Source organism: Peromyscus eremicus, chromosome 23, assembly GCF_949786415.1.
Source record: "Peromyscus eremicus chromosome 23, PerEre_H2_v1, whole genome shotgun sequence".
In the NCBI taxonomy this organism is placed as follows: domain Eukaryota; kingdom Metazoa; phylum Chordata; class Mammalia; order Rodentia; family Cricetidae; genus Peromyscus; species Peromyscus eremicus.
The window spans coordinates 36,780,732-36,803,148 of NC_081438.1; the positions used below are offsets into that span (position 1 = coordinate 36,780,732).

General features: G+C 48.4%; 1 protein-coding gene across 1 annotated transcript in view; it reads right to left on the reverse strand.

The window, feature by feature from the left end:
- Positions 1-21,596, reverse strand: part of Usp12 (ubiquitin specific peptidase 12) — a 51,455-nt gene extending 29,859 nt beyond the window's left edge. Inside the window, exon 1 of the mRNA XM_059248844.1 lies at positions 21,354-21,596. Within this exon, the coding sequence (XP_059104827.1) occupies positions 21,354-21,401 (48 nt within the window). The 5' untranslated portion in view covers positions 21,402-21,596. The remainder of the gene's footprint in view (positions 1-21,353) is intronic.
- Between the last annotated feature and the right edge of the window lie 821 nt (positions 21,597-22,417).

Here is a 22,417-nt window from a genome sequence, read left to right on the forward strand (position 1 = left end):
GTCTATACAGGCCAAGTCCAAGCTGCTTTAAGTATATGAGCAAATGAATGACAGGAACCCTCTTTCCTAAAATAAACTGCTAACTAAACACAGAAAGCCCTAAATCTAATAAGTAATGTTTGATGAGGAACAATATATTTACCTTCATCTCAAAAGTATCTTCCTAGAAATTAATTACAAAGTAAAACACATTAGTAACTTCACAGTGGAAAAACCTGATGAACCAGTATTCCTACTTGGAAAAAAGTGTATAAACCGAATCTAATCATGAAGAAACATCAGCCAAACCCAACTGAGGAACAGCATGCAGAACGGCTGGCTTGTTCTGTTCATAATGTCAAGGTCAACGGAGACCAAAACTGCTGGCGATGGTTATGAAAAGACATTATCAAATGGTCTAGAGAAACGGAGTATAACAAACATAATACTTGCTGGGCGGTGGTGGTGCATGTCTTTAATCCCAGGACTTGGGGGGCAGAGGCAGGCGGATCTCTGTGAGTTCAAGGCCAGCCTGGTCTACAGAGCGAGATCCAGGACAGGCACCAAAACTACACAGAGAAACCCTGTCTCGAAAAAACAAACAAAAGCTGGGCGGTGGTGGCGCACGCCTTTAATCCCAGCACTCGGGAGGCAGAGCCAGGAGGATCTCTGTGAGTTCGAGGCCAGCCTGGGCTACCAAGTGAGTTCCAGGAAAGGCGCAAAGCTACACAGAGAAACCCTGTCTCGAAAAACCAAAAAAAAAAAAAAAAAAACAAACACCCAAAAAACATAATACTTGCAAAACAGATTTAGCAAACTGTAAGTAAGCAGTAACATAAGTAGAGGATGTCTGGGAAGTTCTCATACTACACTTGCAGCTTTTCTAAACCTTCAGGTTAGAATTACACAGTCACCACAGTGAAGGAGCCTCCATTCACAAACCTGGAAAAACTGTGCATCAAAAATGAATGTGACTAGCACGCACAAGATCCTGCACTGCTTCTCAGCACATGACCCGGGCAGTCTCAGCCTTCCGTTGGGTCTCGTGGGATGGCACAGTCGAAATTCCACTCTCCTCCTTCCGTACTGACTGGGAGACATGGTCCGTGAAATTCCACTCTCCTCCTCCCGTACTGACTGGGAGACATGGTCCGTGAAATTCCACTCTCCTCCTCCCGTACTGACTGGGAGACATGGTCCGTGAAATTCCACTCTCCTCCTCCTCCCGTACTGACTGGGAGACATGGTCCGTGAAATTCCACTCTCCTCCTCCCGTACTGACTGGGAGACATGGTCCGTGAAATTCCACTCTCCTCCTCCTCCCGTACTGACTGGGAGACATGGTCCGTGAAATTCCACTCTCCTCCTCCTCCCGTACTGACTGGGAGACATGGTCCGTGAAATTCCACTCTCCTCCTCCCGTACTGACTGGGAGACATGGTCCGTGAAATTCCACTCTCCTCCTCCTCCCGTACTGACTGGGAGACATGGTCCGTGAAATTCCACTCTCCTCCTCCTCCCGTACTGACTGGGAGACATGGTCCGTGAAATTCCACTCTCCTCCTCCCGTACTGACTGGGAGACATGGTCCGTGAAATTCCACTCTCCTCCTCCTCCCGTACTGACTGGGAGACATGGTCCGTGAAATTCCACTCTCCTCCTCCTCCCGTACTGACTGGGAGACATGGTCCGTGAAATTCCACTCTCCTCCTCCCGTACTGACTGGGAGACATGGTCCGTGAAATTCCACTCTCCTCCTCCTCCCGTACTGACTGGGAGACATGGTCCGTGAAATTCCACTCTCCTCCTCCTCCCGTACTGACTGGGAGACATGGTCCGTGAAATTCCACTCTCCTCCTCCCGTACTGACTGGGAGACATGGTCCGTGAAATTCCACTCTCCTCCTCCTCCCGTACTGACTGGGAGACATGGTCCGTGAAATTCCACTCTCCTCCTCCCGTACTGACTGGGAGACATGGTCCGTGAAATTCCACTCTCCTCCTCCTCCCGTACTGACTGGGAGACATGGTCCGTGAAATTCCACTCTCCTCCTCCCGTACTGACTGGGAGACATGGTCCGTGAGGAACTTCGGCTCAAGGAACTGCAGCTGAAGGACAGATCCTGCACTCCAAGAGCGAAAACTCAAGTCCCCAGTTTCCAGTCTACTTCCGCCCCACAAGTGCTGTGGCTGAGTTCCCCTGTACCGGTGTGCACTGTTCACTTTTCAATATCACGCTGGAGTAATTATTCAGGTTTGTAGCTGGCTGCTGACCCAATAACCAATTACTGTTTCTTCTCTCCACGCCCTGTGGAACAGGCGCTGGCAAAGCGGCAAGGCCCTGACCACTTGCTATGTGAAAGGGAAGATGCGCACGGTTTCCATCTGGACGGCAGTAGTGGCACTCCCATTCTGTCCCACAATGAGTCACCCAGCATTCTTCCCAGACTGCGCCAGGCCTCTGCACCTACTTCCACTTTACAGTAAATCAAAGGGCAAAGAAGAAAATGTAAAAGCCACAGGAAACACTCAAACGCAGAGAGTCCTCAGTTTAACAACCAATCCACCTGCTTAACAGTCATGGAGGAAAATGAAAAGGCTGCACTAGGTTACAGAGGTAACAAGTGGAGATGTGGGCTGTGGAGATGTGGGTTGGGAAGAGGGCTCAGTCAGCTAGTGGTCACCAAACAATCATGAGGACCTGAGTTAAAAGTCATGGAACCCACATGTAAAAATAAAATTAAAGCCTGGCATGGCAGTGTACACCTTTAACCTCCCCTAAAAGGGGAGAGGGAGGCAGAGGCAGGTGGATCTCTGTGAGTTTGAGGCCAGCCTGGTCTACAGAGCGAGATCCAGGACAGCCGGGACAAGAAAGTGACTGTCTCAAAATCAACAGACAGACAAATAAAGATGCAGCGTGGCGGAGTGGGGAGTGGACACGACAGCTACTTCCTGTGGAGCTCGAGATGAGTAAAAGGCCCTGCCAAAGAAAGTGGGTGGTGCCTGGTGAATTCCAGACAAGCTGTCCTCTGGCCTCCACACACACAAGCACTTGTGTGCCCAGTTCACACTCACACACACACTGGAGTCACACCGAAGAGGAGATGGGAACTCCGGCAGTTGGGTACCGCCCCCACAGGCCCTGGACAGTCTGGAGATTCCCCTCTGGAAAGTTGACAGCAGTGGCGGGGACCCATGGGTCAAAGTCCCTCTGCGTGGTGACTAGTAACTGCACTAGTTCGTGAGGGAGCTGGTGCAGGGACCAGAAGACAACTCACCCTGGTACCCACCCTTGTGTACACTGCTCTGCAGCCACTGAAAAGACCCCCGATGCCCCTTCTGCTTTCTAACAGTCTTGTTCGACCTGCGGGCTTCCTGCCCCATCCTCTGCAGGGCCAATCCCAGGGTTCACGGTGACTACAGTAAACACATCCTGCACTTCCCTCCCCTCCCGAGGGGCTGTCAGAGCTCGGCTATCCCAGTGAGTGTCTTTCCTGATGGACAGCAGGTTAGCTGATGTGTTGTCTCTTCTGACAGAGGTAGCCCTCAACAGATTCTTTCCACGAAACTAAAGCAGTGATCCAGGGAAAAGCTGCTGGGCCAAGGAACTGAATTTCCACACTTTCTACAGAAAAAACTAAGCTCCAAGAAAAGACTCTTTGGGAACCAACCGGTTAGCTGATGGCCTCCTGAGCGGCCATTTTCTTCCACAGTTTGTTGTTCCCGGTGGGTAGCTTTTTAGAAGGAAAGGCAAATTAATAACAAAAGCAATTGAAGGGCCGGAGAGATGGCTCAGAGGTTAAGAGCACTGGCTGCTCTTCCAGAGGTCCTGAGTTCAATTCCCGGCAACCACATGGTGGCTCACAACCATCTGTAATGAGATCTGGTGCGCTCCTCTGGCCTGCAGGCATACATGCAGGCAGAACACTGTATACATGATAAATTAATAAATATTTTAAAAAGCAACTGAAGAAGGAAGTGTTTATTGTGGCTCACAGCTTGACCTCAGTGACAAAGCCACGGCAGCAGCCTGAGGCAGCTGGTCACATTGCATCCACAGTCAGGAAGCAGAGATGGGTCACATTGCATCCACAGTCAGGAAGCAGAGATGGGTCACATTGCATCCACAGTCAGGAAGCAGAGATGGGTGGACGCTGGTGCTCAGTCAGGTCTGGAACCTCCATCTGTGAAAAGATCCCCCACCCATACTCAGGCTAGGTCACCCCACCTTAGTTAAATCTCTCAGGAAATTCTCTGTGGTGGTTTGAATAGGTATGGCCCCCACAGACTCATGTGCTTGCTTGGCCATAGGTGTGGCTTTTTGGAGGAAGTATGTCACTGTGGGAGTGGGTTTTGTGGTCTCATATGCTCAAGCCATGCCCAGTGGGTCAGACTCCTGCTGCCTGAGGATCAAGATGTAAAACTCTCAGCTCCTTCTTCAGCACCACGTCTGTCTGCACACCACCACTGTTCTGCCACAATGATAACGGACTGAACCTCTGAAACTGTAAGCCCCCCAATTAAATGTCTTCCTTTATAAGAACTACTGTGGTCATGGTGTCTCTTCACAGCAATAGAAACTCTAACTAAGACATCTTCTCAAAGGCATGCCCAGGGTTGTCTCAGGTGATTATCAATCCTGTCAAGCTGGCAATCAAGACCAACCTTCACACTCACTTGGTACAGAAGAACTAGTGAACGCGAGGCATTCAAGGCAGATGCCATTTCACTAACATTAGAACGGGTTACACCATCTAAAGGCGGAGGTCATCGGACTAGATCAAGTAACAATCGCAGGCTGAGTTCAGACCTCTAGCACCCACATAATAGGCACTCAAGGCCATATGCATGCCTGTAACCCCAGTACTGAGGAGAACTGAGGCAGGTGGATCACCAGATTTTGCTGGCCAGCCAGTCTAGCAGAAAAATAATAGTTGCAAGTTCACCAAGAGACCCTGGTTCAAAAGAGTAAGGAGAGAAATGGACCAGGACACCTGACATCCTCCTCTGGCCTCCACACAGCATACACACTGTGTACACACTCATACGTCACATGCACACATACAAGAAAACACGATCTCACACTAGGCACAACTGTAGGCTTGACCTCTAGCTACTGGGGAGACTGAGGCAGGAGGACTGAGAGTTCCAGGCCAGTCTCAGCTACAGAGACAAAGGAGAAAGGAGGAGAAGTGAACAAACCAACCAGAAACAGCTTTCCAAACGTAGACAGGACAAACCTCTAACAAAGCACTAGCAAACTAAACCCACCAACACACCAGAAGAATCATCCACCAGTGACCTGCCAGAGTTATCCCAAGAATGCAAGGGTAGTTTGATTGCCTAAAATTAATTCATATAATGCAGCTTACTACTGAATTTAATAAAATCATGTGCTCATTTTAGTAGACACAACAAGAATAATCAAACAAACCCAACAGAACAGAATTCAGAAGACATTCTCAACCTGATAATGAGACCACTCACCTAGATGTGTTTGCCATGCACACAAAAAACGTGAGTGTGATCCCTAGAACCCACATAAAAAAGTCAAGGGTGGGGCTAGAGAGATGGCTCAGTGGTTAAGAGCATTGGCTGCTCTTCCAGAGGACCCAGGTTCAATTCCCAGCAACCACATGGTGGCTCAAAACCATCTCTAGTGGGGTCTGATGCCCTCTTCTGGCATAAAGGTGTACATGCAGATAGAGCACTCATACATAAATCTTCAAAAAAACCAGAAAGGGCCAAGGGTGGTGACATGTCTGCAATCCCAGCACCCAGGAGGCCAAACAGGCAGATTCCTGAGTCATCAATCTTGTTTTTTGAGACAGAGTTTCTCATTGGTCTGGGGTTTGCCAGTTAGGCTAGGCTGGCTCTTGATAGACACCTGGAAGCCACTTACACACTGCTGCACATGTGCACACAAACACAGGAAGCACCCAGAAAACATTAACAGCAAGCTGGAAAGGTCTAGCCAGAGCAAAGAGAAAGAATGAGCATCCAGATGTCAAAGGAAGTTGGCCTGTCTCTGCCCACACACATGACCTCACATTGAGACCCTTACAGAAGCCACTACAAGAGTTGTTGGAATAAGCAAGTTTAGAGAGGCTGGGATCAGACATAAGACCGCTCATTCCTACATGTTTGTGTTCAATGATCTCAAAATGAGTAAGACCACAATTCCACCAAAACCACCCCAATACACCAGAATCATGCAAAAAAGTATCTGTATTCTCCAAACTCTCAAAGTTACTTGAAAAATTAAAGGACATTGAGGGGAACAGAAGAAAACTACTCCACTCACTGACAGAAAACCCTGTTAAAATGACAATACTCTACAAATTACCAGATTCCATAGAATCCTTATCAGAATTTCCAGCTCACTGTTTAGACACTGACAAGCAGGTTCTAAGACCCGTGCAGAATTATATGAGACCCAGAATAGTCAAAACTATCATGGAAAGAACAGTGTGAGAACTCCTACTTCCTGATTTCAAATCCACTCCTAAGCACCTATAATCCAGCAGTGTGGCGCTACAGAAAGTCACACAAGCAGGTCCATGCACCAGAGCTGAGCTGCAGCTCAGGGTTGCAGCTCGCGTGGAGGTGCACACCTGTCACCCAGCACTTGTACGGTCGCCGGTCATTTCCACACAACAAGTCTGAGGACAGCCTTGACAGTCTCAAACACAAAACAAAAGCCACGGTCCCAGAAATACCCACAGATTCATACATCTGGTTAACTTGTTTTCAGCAAGGGTGCTAAGGCCATTCAACGGGAAACAGCCTGCCTGCCCCCTGCTCTGTGTGCGTGTGCGAGTGTGTGTGTGTATGCATGTGTAGTGTGAGAATGTGAACGCCACCATGCACACATGCGGGCCAGGACAACTTTGTGGAGTTCTCTGCTTCTACCTTTACAAGGATTCTAGGGATGGATTTCAGGACCCCGGGCTTGAGTGGCCAACACCTTTTACTGCTGAGCCTTCTAACGGACCCCGACCCAGCAATTTAGAGCAGATGCCCAAGAGAAGGGAAAATGCTCGGCCACACACAAAGTTGCTGTCCTGACTCCACAGCAGCATCTACCCACCAAAAGGCACCAACAGCTCAAACCCGTCAATGTCCACGGATGAGCAAACAGATAAAATAAAGCATGGACATAATACAGGAGAATGCACATCCATTAAAAGTGACAAAATCGGTTAAGAGCACTGGCTGCTTTCCCAGGGGACCCGGTTCAATTCCCAGCACCCACATGTATCTAACTCTTGCTCCAGGGGACCTGACACCCTCATACAGATACACATGTAGGCCAAACACCAACGTACATAAAAGAAAAGGAAACAAATGTTTTAAAAAGTGACAAAATGCTGGCAGACTTTACCACACGGATGAACTCTGGAAACGATACAAGTGCAGAGCCAGTCACGACATGCATATAAAGAAATACGCAGAGGGACCGTTGCCTGGGGCCGCGAAGACAGTGGGAAGGAAGGTGGGAAAGGAAGCTAAAGGGCAGGAAATGTCTTCTGAGATGAAGAAATGCTCTTCAGCTGACCCGGCAATTCCATGGCTGCCAATGTGCCAAATCATTGATCTGTTTCCCGTTAAACTGCACGGGGTGGAAGTTGTACCAGAATGTTTTCAGGGCCGAACCGGTGACACAGGCTTGTAATCCCAGCTAATGGAGGCTGAGGCAGGAGAGTGGGAAATTCAAGGCCAGCCTTGCCAACTCAGTCAGACCCATCTCAAATAAAACAGTAGGAAGAGGGCTGGAGTGGGCCTTAGCGCTTATGCTTGTGATCCTAACTTGGGTGGCAGACACAGAAGGATCAGGAGTTCAAGGTCATCTCAACGGTACATACACTTAGAGGCCAGCATGGGCTACACACAAGAGCCTATCTTTAACAATGCATGAATAAATAAATCCCTGCCTCAAAAGAAGGTAGGAAGTGTAACACTGTGGGAGAGCCCCTGTATGGGGAAGGAGGAAGGACCTGGGTTTATGGGGTTCAATATCCCATAAGCAGAGAGGAGCTATTTTAAGAAAGAATATGGGGGGTTGGGGATTTAGCTCAGTGGTAGAGTGCTTGCCTAGTAAGCGCAGTGCTGCGGGATGGTCTGTATGTCAAATTGCTCTGATTGGTCAATAAATAAAACACTGATTGGCCAGTGGCTAGGCAAGAAGTATAGGCGGGACTAACAGAGGAGAAAAGAAAACACAGGAAGGCTGAGAGAGACACTGCCAGCCTCTGCCATGACAAGCAGCATGTGAAGATGCCGGTAAGCCACAAGCCACGTGGCAAGGTATAGATTTATAGAAATGGATTAATTTACGATGTAAGAACAGTTAGCAGAAGCCTGCCACAGCCATACAGTTTGTAAGCAATATAAGTCTCTGTGTTTACTTGGTTGGGTCTGAGCGGCTGTGGGACTGGCAGGTGAGAGAGATTTGTCCTGACTGTGGGCCAGGCAGGAAAACTCTAGCTACAGCACAAGGCCCTGGGTTTGGTCCTCAGCTCTGGTTTTAAAAAAAAAAAAAGAAAGAAAGAATATGGGTAAGCCAGAGGGTGGAGGTGCATACCTTTAATCCCAGCACTCCAGATTCTCTGAGAGTTTGAGGCCAACCTGGTCTACAGAGGGAGTTCCACAACAGTCAAGGCTATACAGAGAAACCCTGTCTTAGAAAAGGAATAAAGGAAGGAAGGAAGGAAGGAAGGAAGGAAGGAAGGAAGGAAGGAAGGAAGGAGAAGCGGAAGGGGAAGGGGAAGGGAAGGAAAGAAAGAATATGGGCACAGACTGTCCAGTGTTCACCAAGGTACTACATCCAATGTATTTAAAGCTTATTGTGTCCAAACTCAAATCCAGTTTTAGTCCTCAATATAAATTTAGTTGTGTACACAAGATGGATGCACATAAGCACACCATTATATATGAAGTTACAGAAAGCTCCGTAAATTCCAATAATGGACTTCAAAAATGGGAACGACAAGTGTGGGCCCCTCGCTTTGGAACAGTGAAAGCCATCTATGGTCTACTAGTTTGTATGGCTTGCTGTGGGATGTTCTGTATGTCAAGTGTGTTGCTGATTGGTCAATAAATAAATCACTGATTGGCCAGTGGCCAGGCAGGAAGTATAGGTGGGACAAGGAGGAGAATAAAGCTGGGAAGTGGAAGGCTGAGTCAGAGACACTAACAGCCACCACGATGACAAACAGCATGTGAAGATGCCGGTAAGCCATGAGCCACGTGGCAAGGTATAGATTAATGGAAATGGATTAATTTAAGCTGTAAGAACAGTTAACAAGAAGCCTGCCACGGCCATACAGTTTGTAACCAATATAAGTCTCTGTGTTTACTTGGTCTGGTCTGAGCGACTGTGGGACTGGCAGGTGAGAGAGATTTGTCCTGACTGTGGGCCAGGCAGGAAAACTCTAGCTACAATGGCTGTCCCCTCCCAAACTCTGAGAAAGTACCCATTTGTCTGTCAATACTATTCTCTGCTGGATGAGAATCTCACCGCGTCTCATCTTTCAGGACGATGACATGTCCTTATCCAGTTCAGACCCAAAGAGTTACTGGTTTCTCTCTTGTTCCCTTAATACTTTTTCCTCAGTCTCTCCTACTCCACTGAATTTCTTCTAGGCTTACAAGGAAAAGGCTAACTGTCCATTTTCTTGCCTTATCCAAGCCTAGTAGCTTTACTGAGATTCCAAATCTAATCCTGACAGGTCTTAACAGTTGACAACACACCTTGAAATTCTTCTGACAGGACCTTTAACCATTCAAATTCACCTCCTTCCCACAGCAATCTGAACCTCTCACCTCTCAACTCAAGTGTCTTTTCCTGCCTTGCCGTCACACAGGCAGGTTTTATTCAGTCTGCCCTCTAACCTCAGGGTAGGTTTTACTGAAACCCACTCATCATTTGATTGAGAGGAAGTCTGAAAACTGGCCAGAAAAATGGAAAATCACTCTTGCTGGCTGGAAGTACCATGAGATTAAGAGCCATGCTTATAGTTAAACACTCCTTTGACCTTTCTGACCCTGGTCAGACTTACTAACTCCTGGTCTATGCTCTTAAAACCCTTCAAGACGAATCTCCAGCCACCTTATAGTCCCACTTACTAAAGAAGCGTTCCTTGGGTTAAGAACAAGAGTATCAAAACATTGTTTAAGGTTTACTTTTTTTGTGTGTATGAGTGTTTTGTGGCATGTATTTATGTGCACTATGTGCATGCCTAGTGCCCATGGAGACCAGGAGCACTAGATTCCCTGGAAGTGGAGTTACGGGCAGTTATGAGATGCCATGGTAGTGCCCTCTGCAAGAGCAGCCAGTGCTCTGAATCACTGAGTCACCTCTCCAGCCCCTATGAAATAATCTTTCAAATCCTTTGGGTAGTGTAAACTTTAAAACCACAAACTGTAGCTGAAGTTTTCCTGGTCCTGCCTGGCCCACGGTCAGGACAAATCTCTCTCACCTGCCAGTCCCGCGGCCACTCAGACCCAACCAAATAAACACAGAGATTTATATACTTATAAACTGTATGGCTTCTTGTTATCTAGTTCTTATATCTTAAGTTAACCCATTTCTATAAATCTATTAAGTTGCCACATGGCTCGTGGCTTACCAGTGTCTTACATCATGTTTCTCATGGCAGTGGCTGGCAGTGTCTCTCTCCTTCAGCCTTCCACTTCCCAGAATTCTCCTCCCTCTTTGTCCTGCCTATACTTCCTGCCTGGCTACTGGCCAATCAGCGTTTTATTTATCTATCAATCATCCACAGCAACAAACATCATATATACAGCCATGGCTAAAACATTCAGATGTGACTTTCTCTTCCTTTAACACATATATTCAGTCTGTATCAAAACGTCTTAATAAATCCCAACTCTGTTCTCACCAATTTTTCCTACAACTCTTTTACTCAGTGTAAATGAACAATCCCAGCTTCTTCAGGGCTAGAGAGATGGCTCAGTGGTTCTCCACCTACATAGAACACCTCCAAACCCCCCCCCCCCCCGGGGAACGCAACACCCTCCTCAGGCCTCTGTGGGCACCTGCACATATTCAGACACATCCACATAAAGAAAAATAAAATCTTCAATTAAAAAAAGTCCCAGCTTCAGTTGGGCAGTTTTAGCACACAATCCTTTAATCCTAGCACCTGGGAAGCAGAGGCAGGGGGATCTGTGAGTTCAAGGCCAGCCTGGGCTACAGAGTGAGTTGCAGGACAGACAGGGCTACACAGAAAAACAAACCCTGTCTTGAAGTGTGTGTGTGTGTGGGGGGGATCCTAGTTTCACCAGAGCAGAGGACTGGGCCAAAACGCCTGTGGACTGTGTCTCCTGCTGCCACTGGTCGGATGTGGTTTTAAAGTGCTCACTGCTGCAGTTGCCGGGAGGCAGAGCCAGGCAGATCTGTGAGTTCGAGGCCAGCCAGGTCTACAGAGCAAGATGCAGGGCAGGCACCAAAACTACACAGAGAAGCCCTATCTTGAAAAACTTTAAAAAGAAAAAAAAAGTGTTCGCTGCAGTCAGACCAGGTAGAACAGGTAGGATCTACCTGCATCCATTTTCATGACCCCTAACACAACAGATCCTGTATTTACTGTAGTAGTTCCGAAGGTCCCAGCAGCTGATTTCCTGAAGGCTCCCCTTAGTAAAGACTGTTCTGCTGCGACCGAGTGTGGTATCAGGTCTCGAGTCAACTCTCTCCTTTGCTATGCTTGTAAAGGAGAGCAGACGCTAGGCCTACCCTAGTCCTCAGTGCACAGACTATGGGTAGCAGAAAAGAAGGCCCTGCCTTCAGTGTCCACGTTCTAATCCCCAGAGCATGTAAACACAATGTGTTACAGGGCAAGGGGAAATTAAGGTTGCATAAAGGCTTAAGGCTGCTAAAATCAAATGGCCTTGGTTTGGAGATTATCCTGGATTATCCAGATGGACACCCTCCACCCTGGTGTAGTACAGGGCTTCATAAAGTCTAAGTGAGTGACAGGAAGTCAATATCTGAGAAATGTAAAAGTGACCAGGCATGGCTGACCTTAAGACACGGGAAGCTGAGGCCAAGGAACAAGGACAGCCTAGGAGGCAGAGAGGGCAAAGAAAACATGCAATCCCCAGACCCTCACAAGAACCTGGGTCTCAGCCTAGTGACCCACTTCAAACTTCTGGTCTCCAGAAGCAGAGTCAGAAATGGGCTGCTGTGAGCATACAGACATACTATTATGAGCTAGTACTGTGCTCTGATACAGGAGCCACTGCAGATTAATGTACACACAAATGTTTTGGTTTATTGTAAACATTACATATAGAAACAAATGCACTCTAAGTCTTAAAATATGAAAATTAAAGTACACAGCTCGCCTTTCTGAATTACATATTTAAGAATTTGATAGCTTTTTAAAACAGGTTTAATAAATATGTGACCTCAAAATGTTTGTTTTAAAAAAAATAGAAATGTGCTGGCGCACACCTTTAATCCCAGCACTTTGGAGACAGAGGCAGGTGAATCACTGTAATGAGGCTAGCCTGGTCTACACAGTGAGTTTCAGGACAGCAAGGACTATGTAGAGACCTTGTCTAAAAAGTGTCCAGAAAGAAAGAGAGAGAGAGACAGAGACAGAGACAGAGAGAGAGAAATGAAAAACTTTGCAATATGCATAGTCTGACAGTCTTATAGTTCACTACACTCTGTTTAGGAGCCTGTGTGTTCATTCACTATCACATCACATTCCAGATTAGTGTGGAAGATGTCCAACCTTTTTCAGCTCTTTCCCATTATTTCATCCATTACATAGGGAGCATATCTATCATAATCCTGTGTCTCATCTTTGTCCAGGGACAGTGCTCTTCTTTATAAAGCAAACAGAACAACAGCAGACCCTTGCAGGGCAGCAAAGGAGAAACAAAGCACAGCATTAGTGCTGGGGATGCTCGATGGCTGTGACCCTTGCTGCTCTTCTACAGGACCTTGTTCAGTTCCTGGCACCCATACAGCCCACGACCTTCTGTAACTCTACTTCGGGGGTATCCGATGCTGTCTTCTGGCCCCATGGGTACTGCATGCTTGTGGATAACCACTCAAACATAATCATATATCATTTTAAAAGCCTAGAAAAAAGAAAATTTCTTCCAAGTTCTAACAGACAGGTGATGGCTAAGATCATCCCCACAAAGCAGAAGAACGTCCGTTCTCCAGTCTCCAGTTCTCAGTGTGCTTTCTACTCCACAGAAGGCATCACTCCATCCCTCTTTGCCCCTGACTCCTTATTGCTTACCTGACATACACAGGCATTTTCTAACTTGAAGAAGCATTCAAGACTCATTCCATGGAAAGCCCACGTAGACCAAAACTGTACACATTATCAGCGCTGGGTGGTGGCGCACTCTTTTAATCCCAGCACTCAGAGGCAGAGGCAAGCAGATCTCTGTCTACAGGGCGAGTTCCAGGACAGCTAGAGCTGTTACACAGAGAAACTCTGCCTCAAAAAAACAAAACAAAACAAAGTTACTAGTACAGTGAATCTCTTGACATCAGAAGTTCACTGTTCCTGGGCTGCAGATACTGTTCATTTAGTAAGATTCTTGCCTAGCATTCACCAAGTCCTGGATTCCATTCCCAGTACCACATAAACCCAGCAAGGTGTCCTAAACTGTAGTTCTAGCACTCAGGAGGTAGACATCAGAGGACCAGAAAGACACCAGCAAAATGGATCAGTGAGTTAAGACACTTGCCACTGAGGCTGACAACCTAACTTCAATCCCCAGAACCCAGGAGGAGAACTAAACCTGTTCTAAGGCTGTCCTCTGACCTCCACATGTGAACTGTGTGTGACGTGTGTGTCTATGCACACAAATGCATACTTTTTTTTATTAAATAAAAAAAGTCCAAAGGTCATCCTCAGTTACCATACTAAGTCCCAGGTCAGCCCACCCAAGATACTTAGAACCCACTTTAAAAAAAAAAAAAAAGAGGTTAACTGCTGCTCTCTGTATCAGCCACAGTACCACACTCTAAATTTAAAAATATAAAGAGTTTAGCACCTCAGACAGCCAGCTCACTGTCTCACACTGCACCATCAGCAGTCTGTCCTTTTCCTAAGACAAGGTCTCAAGTTGGCCTCTTGCTAAAGCTCATGATCCTCCTGCTTCAGCCTCAGGCCCGAAGCACCACACAGCTTCTTGACAGTCTTCTGTGGGAAGCAAAGCCTGGATGCTTCCAAAACCAATGCTTTACATCACTCCTACCTCCTTCTACACAAATTCTATGCATATTAAACAATCAACTATACTAATTCTATGCATATTAAACAATCAACAATACTAACTGTGTGCATATTAAACAATCAGATCCTTCGAGTATTTCCTACAACGTTGATTCTGAATGCTCAAATGAGTGGACCACATTCACATGTAGTACTTAATTATGTGTCTTCCAATACCTCACGGTAACATAGAGACATTTAAATAATCTTCATCCCAAGACCTATCTATGAACAGGTGCAACACAAACCAGGAAAACAGGGCTCCAGGGAGGATAGGAAATCAGGCAGCTCAGTGTGAGACTCAGCCTGAGTTCAGCAACAGGAGAACATGCCGGAGGAGGTCCAAGGCTGACTGAAACACACACGCCCCTTCCGATAATGACAAGGGTGGCCCACGTTCAATAAAGTGAGGCTGTTGCTGGGTGGCAGGCAGAGTGTATGCTTAGCATGAGCTCAGCACATACAAAACACTGGCTTCAACCCTCAACACGGTCAGAAGTGCTCCCAAGCCGTCTGAACCTCTAAAACAGGATGGGGTGCTAGATCGGAGAGCCACTGCTGTTCCCAGATGAAGCAGAGTAGTTGCTATGAACTATTCAAAACAGAAGATCAATTTTATTCTTAGCTGTAATGTTATAATTTAATTTAAATATAAGTAAGTGTTGCCTCAAAGGCACCTGCTACTAAAAAACCAGTGATAGACTGATTAATTCCGACTCTGGCTAGTGTTTGCTGGGCTACAAGGTTCACCAGGGCAACAGAAGGAAGCAGGGGAACAGTATGAGCAGTGCACCAGGTACCACAGCCCTCAGAGTGGCAGTCTTGGCCCGAGAGGTCACTGTGTAAAGACACGTCAGTCAGGAAATAAATGCAGACCCTCGACGGAGGGAACCAGTTCAAATGCAAGCTTTTCTCCAACAGTACGGACAAAAGGGTATCCACATGGAGTGAACCGGGAGTGGGGTGCACACCTGTGCACCTGCCCTGCCAGCTCTCAGGAACCGAAGCACGGTGACCACAAGCTTGGAGCCACCCTGGGCTACATACCAAGACCCTATCTCAAAGACCCAAAGCAGAACAAACAAAAGTGTCAAGGATGTAACTTAGTGGTAGAGTGCCTGCTAGTCCTGAGTTCAAATCCCAGGATGGGGGGCAGTAGACGGCTATGTGGATTCTCCTGTGGGTGCCTGGAGGACTGCAATCACTACTCTACAGTGAAGACTTTGAAAGAAAGAAAAGATGTGTGTTTACTCTGGGCTGTGACTTTGCATAAATTCTGCAACACTAGAAGAAGAAAGTAGGAAAATACAACATGATTAAGAGCTCCCAAAGTGAGCACAGCACACCAACAGTCATTTACAAATTCTCAAGGGACCGGAGTCTTCAATTTCAGACATAAAAGGAACAGTGTAACTTACCAAAAATGGTCTAATTTGGGTAGCAAGATGGCCCACTAAGTAAAGGTGCTTGTCGCCCGGCCTGACGATCTAAGCTCAATCCCCAGAACCCACCTACGTATGGGAGGGGAGAACCAACTCCACAATGTTGTCATCTGATCCCACATGCTCACCAGGCACACATGCTTACACACTCATCATGTACACACACAAATAGTAATTTTTTTAATTAAAAAAAGTCTGACTCAATCCTTACATCCACAGATGACAAAAGAAAAAAAAAACCCTGCTCAAAATGATAAGAAAACTTTCCCACACACATCTAAATGTCAAAATCTGGGCTAGAATTTACCGTCTGGCTCAACAGGTCTCTTTTATCACATCATGCTGCTGAATATAAAATAAAACAGTCTATTAAGTTTCTGGACGTGGCTGGGCGGTGGTGGTGTACACATTTTACCCCAGCACTTGGGAAGCAGAGGCAGCCAGGTCTCTGTGAGTTCGAGGCCAGCCTGGTCTACAGAGTGCGTCTGGGGACAGCCAGGGCTACCCAGAGAAACCCTGCCTCAAAAAACTAAAACTAAGTTTCTCAAGTGACTACTGAAGGAAAGACACCACCACCACCCCCCGCAAAAATGACAGGCCGTGCACAGGTAGTGGGTCTTTCCTGAGGTAATAAGGTGCAGAAGAGGGAGAGTTAACATGACTTTACAGGCGGGGGAGGAATGTGGTCAGGGACCAGGAGGCAGCCTCGTCTGCACTGGCTTGGACAAAAGCCTACAGTGAAAGGAGTTGACGTGTAGTGATTAAGTGGCAGAAACCTAGCCGAGTGGATCAGGACAGGGTAGTAATTAACCAGCTCAGTATCTCCTGTAAAAAGGTTAGCGAGAGGCGGAAGGCGACGATCAGAAAGGCCACAGGGCCTGAAGCAGGGTCACCTTATGTACCCACACTGCACTGTTTTACTGCAGGTTCAGCAGGGTACGTTTACTTATGGTAAGTGTGCAAGATTAGGAAAAGCCGGTATCTTACACTCAACTTCATGTCTGGTAACTGTACCACCTTACCCTCTAACACAGCAGTTCTCAACCTGGGGGGGTCGTGACCCCCGTGGGGGTCTCATATCAGAGATCCTGCATGTCAGGCATTTACATTACGATTCATAACAGTAGCAAAATTACAGTTATGAAGTAGCAATGAAAAGGATTTTATGGTTGGGGGGGGTCACCACAACATAAGACACCGTATTAAAGGGTCACAGCATCAGGAATGTCGAGAACCACTGCTCTAAAACAAACACATAACCTGCTGGCCACCTAGTTATCTACTCCTGTAACCCAGTCAACCTTGCCAAATTATTATCTTACAGCATTTAACTCTCCATGCTTACTGAGCAAACTCTGAAACCAACATGATGGCCACTGATGGGACAACCTGAACCGCTCCCTAGAGCCTGGCTTGGGGAGCGGACAGAAAACAGGTTTACTGAGTATACAGCAAGAGGCAGCGGGCTCAGCTTCCTCCCCTGGGTCTCCATTCCATGGTCTCATAACTGAATCCTGGACAGCTGTGACAAATTGGGCCAGAGTCAAGGGTTCATGAATGAACAATCACTCAAAATTAATTCCAAAATCAAACACCTACTTCATTAGAAAGCTCAGGCTAATGAAGACATTGTCTAAAAAAAAAAGTAGATATGGCACCCAAGTTCTATCCTCTGCTCCACATGCCAACGCACACACACTCACACTCACACACACACACCAGTAAATGAATTCTGATTTGGGATTAGGACAGAACATCTGAGTTTCTTAAATGGCCCTAAACACACTTCTGCCATTTCACACTTACATGTTTATGAGAAGCAGTTCCCACCATACTCAGAAAATCAAAACATCAATCCTGCTGACCTCCAGAAGGAAGCAAAGCCCAGAATGGGGGTGCACCCCTGGAATCTCAGCAATCGGGAGGCGGAAGCAGAAGAATCAAGAGTTCAAGGTTACCCTCTGCTATGTAGCAAACACGAGCCTCGTCTGAGCCGTATGAAAATCTGTCTCTAAACACAGAAGGGAGAGGAGGGAGGGAAGGGGTAGGGCAAAGGAAAAGCAGAGAATGGGAAGGCAAAGCAATGATCCCCTCATCGCTCCACATTCCTTTAAATAAAACCTAAGCTTCGAGGCTCTGCCGCCTCCTCTTCTGGAATGGTGGTAGCTGCATGCCCACATGCTCACATGCTCACACACTGACCTGGCGGTCAGAGGCAGCAAGAAAAGGCAGGCAGTCAGCTCTACCTGAGACGGCTTCAGTAAGTGGTTCAAAGTCTTCACTTCTGAGTCCACTTCTAGGCACAGGTGTTTTCAGAAGCACAAGCTAGCAGACTGACCTCGCACCTACCTTGTGGCTTTGACTTCACTCACACCACGTTCTAATGGTCTAACACACACACCACTCCCTGCCTGGTGACTGGGCTAGGCAAGCAGCCAAGCCAGTGCCATCTCATGAGGAGAAACCGCTCACCTCCTCGCTTCTGTGATATCCGATATCCAGTCCCCCTCCCCAACAAACCTTTCCCAACTAGGACTCTCACAACCAGATAGTGGTCAGCCTCAGCGCCGTGTCTACGAACTCCCAGGAGGCAGCACTGGTCTCCAGCAGACATGCCTGACCACCTGGATTAGCCACAGGCTGCCGCGGGCTTCCACCCAGAGCCCCTCTGTCCAGCCCCTGTCCCTGTCATCTGCCCATCAGTGAGGAGAGAACTAAAGACCTGTCATGAGCTGCACTGCACCAGGCAGTGAAAACAGAAATTGAATTGCAGAGCACCACCTGAAGCGGGAGGTGTACTAACAGTGGACAGGTAACTAGGTGTTTCAGTGTGTCTAGACAGTCACTGAGCCAGGCTACAAGACCCAGAGAAACAGATCTCACCAATTTTCACATGAAGGCAGAAACACAGAGATCTAAATTGTGGCATATCTGAAGAGACTTATTTTTAATTTATTTCACCCAATTAAGCTATTGCAGGTTTATTCTGCACCTTATTTTGACAAATGAATAAATTATGTAAACTTCCATATTTACAGAATAAAATTTCAATTCATCCTGAGTGTTCCTCTAAAGGTCTTGGCAGCTGCTAACTCTCCGAGGCATCCAATCCTAAGTCCAGGCCCCTTCTCTCCACTGTTCCACACCCAGCCTTACCTTTACTTCAAACTCACCTTCTGTGAGTAAATGAGGGACTTTTTCCATTGTACGCAGACATTAATGCTCCTGATCACATGGCAGGTAAGTCTTTAACTTTATAGCCCTCACAGTCTAAACCTGGTGGTGCACACCTTAAGTCCCAGCAGCTGAGAGGTGGAGGCAGGAGAATCAGGAGTTCAAGGTCACAACTCAGAATGACCCACAGAAGACCCTGTTTCAAAACACCAGCAGAGGAGGAGAAGAGAAACCTTCATAATCTAATAAAAGAAAAGGGAGGGGGCATATACAGCACAGTACTTCTGAGATCACAAAAGTGCTGTGCAACTGTATGAGGCAAATGGGCAGAGTGGGGGTGTTTAGTTCAGATGACCTCCTTAAGAGACAGTTCCATACTTGATGGATGGCGGAACAGTTCGCATTCCAAGCAAAACAGAACCTACAGGGTCTTTGCCATTCCTGATTTTCACTTTCATAATTCTCAGAAGACGGACAGCAACCCTCCTTACACTCAAGACTGCAAATCACTCTGACATGCTCAGCACCTACTCAGGGAGAGGAGGAGAGTTTATTCAAGTATGAACAAGACACGCCCTACCTTAATAGCTCCTTTGGAACAATCTCACTTTGGCCAGGCATGGATGTCTATATATTTGCCAAAATATATACACACACCACGTGCAATTACTGCACCTGGGCAGAAGCCCTAAGGAGAGTGAGCATGGGAGTGGATATCCTTGACATCCTATCTTACTCCATACAGAATCGGGCAGGTCTGTCCTTTCTGGCTCTTATTTAATCACACCATATTATTATATAAACGAGAATTGTCTTCCTCAAGTAGAATGTAAACACCATGCAAGTAGGGGGTGTCTTGTGCTGGGGGTGTTTTCTTTCGAGACAGGGTGTCACTGTGTATATAGCTTCACCTGCCTGGATCTTTCTGCATACAGAGTCCTGAACATAAAAAGTATTCTCTAGAAAGCCTTGTAGGGACTGTCTGGATCACTTCTGTAACGCCAGTGTTACTCAGGAGGTGCTAGATGTATACTTGATGTAACTGAGTCAATGAACAGCCTACAGGAATCATACCACTCCTGAAGCCCTAGACTTTGACAATGAACTATGACCCCAAAAGGTGTGGAGCTCAGCAATCTGGTAAAATTATCACTGTAAAAGATTCAGTCATCCTATGTGGCAGGTCTAAAAGTACAACCAATCCCAGAAACTAATATAGCCCCCTTCTGAAGGCCAGAAAAGAACAATTATCCACGTGGGAAAATGGATTCGTCAATGATTCCATCTAGCTATGACTTTTTTGATGCTGTGGATTTTAAGCTCACGGATCCCATCCACTTTTTTATACTGTTCCACAGAATGCAATAAAGAATCCACGTTTCCTACCTGATTCTCTACTCCTTAAAGAAAAACACAGATCACTTTTAGGTGGAAAGTCTGGGGGATCTCCTAGATGAAATCCAGAACATAAAAACGGAACTGAATGGTGCAAATCTTTGGTTTTTTTTTTTCCCCACACACATTGCAAATAACAACTTTTTCGGTGATTCATAAATTGCAACCTCTACATACAAGTTCAGAAAGGAGCTAATGAATATGTCCATCATGTAGGAAACCGTGGTGCTTCTGGCAATGCCCAAAAACGTTTGGAACCCACCCACGTTTCGCTTTATTCGGGGTCTGTGTACTTCATCCCCACACAGCGGCGTCTGCTCTATTCAAGTAAACAAATGACAGGAAAGCTAATGCAGCTTTTCAAGATTAACGCGGATTCTCAGCAACAAGGCTGCCAGCTGGACGGACACAGGTTGGAAACCGCAAGAGTTCGTTTCTCCTCGGCGAGTAGAAAATAGAGAACATTTCAACAGCACTCAAAAGTTTCCACCGTCACACGCCCCCTTCCAGAGCCGGGGCCCCGGGGCTCCACCTAGCCCGAGGAGTAACTCTGCCAGGACTTCCGCCCTCCGGCAGGATCGAGACCCTTCCTTCCTGCCGCAGACCCCCGCCCTACCCCGCGCTCGGCCCCACGGAAACGCAGCGGCTGCCGCGTCCCTTCCCCTAGCCCAGTACCCTGACTTCCCTGTACCAGATCCCAATACTCAGTCCCCGACCCTACCCCGAGCCTGCAGACCTCGGACCCAGTCCCCCCAGTTAGAAGTCCCCGGCTCCAGCCCCCAATCCCAGTCCCCAAGTCCCCAGACCCAGTCCGCATCCCTTACCCCAACCCCCCCCGTTCCCGGGTCCCCCAGGCCTTAGCCCGCAGCCACAGTCCCCGAATCCCCGGTCCCCAGACCCCCCGAGTTCCCCGTCCCCAGCTCCGAGTCCCGGTCGGTCCCAGCCCCAATGCCCCGGCCCCGCCTGCTGCGCCCAGCACGCCTTCCCCACGGCCACTCGGCCCCGCGCCCCGTCCGCTCGCTCTAGAGCAGGCCCGCGGGCGGCGCCTCGAAGGCGGGGACCCGCCGCCCGGGCCGCGCTGCCGCCGCACCTACCATGGTACAGATGGAGGCGAATTTGGAGACTGTCATTAGGATTTCCATCCGCCCGGCGCCATCTTCCAGACAGTCGCGGCGGGCGGGGGACGCGGGGAGCCGGGCCGCCCGCTCGCTCCGCAGCCCGCGGCCGCACCCGGAGCCGCCGTGGACCCACGCTTCTAGCCTGCTGGGCCGCCGCTGCCGTCGTCGCCGCGGGCGCTCAGGCTTCCTCCGGCCCAGCCCCCGCCCGCCGGCCCGCCCGCCCCCGGCTCCGCCCCAGCGCACGGCGCAGCCGCCGCCTCGGGGCCCGCGCCTGCCCGGGAAGCCGCTCGCCGCACACCCCGCCCAGCGCGCTGGGAGCGAGCTCCGCGCAGGCCCTTCCGCCGGGCCGACCTGGCAGCGTCGTGCCGCCCCGCCCACTCGGCGCCGTCACGCCCACCGCCGCTGGGCCACGCCCATGCTGCCCCGCCCTCCCTCGAGGGAGCGCGCTTCGAAGCCGATGGCTCCACCCAGTGCGCGTCGGGGGCGGGGCGAGACGGGCGCCGGCCGCGTCCCGCCTGCTGCTGGGTCCTAGCGCGGGCACGCAGTCGGTCCCCTAGCTGCGAGAGCGTGTCTTGGGGGCCGGGAAAAGGGCGATGCTTTTGCCCTGCGGCGTCGGTGGCCTCAAGCAGCCTTCGGAGCGACTGACCCACAGCTCTCAAGGACAGCCAAGCCCCACTGTTGGAACAGAAAAACGGAAGCTGTGGTCTGGGAAACTGTGAATGGGTTGGAAGGCAACCCCGCCAAAGCGTCCCAAGCACTTGGTGTTTTTCTGGGGTGAATCATCTGAGCCAAACTCCCTAAGAAAAAAGAATAATTAGATAAAAAGACGAACAAAATTTGCTTAACTCTTTGAATTAACAGGAGGGGGGGAGGAGAGGAAAGGGAGCCAATCCTGCTTGCCAGTGGGATACCAACTTGGAGTTTTTAAAAGGGTGTGTGTGGGGGGGGGGGGTGATGTCCCAAGAAGCTGCAGCCAGCTTGTGAGGAGCACATGCGCAGTGCTAGCTAGTGGATGGCTCCTATTTTCTACCGGCAGAAAA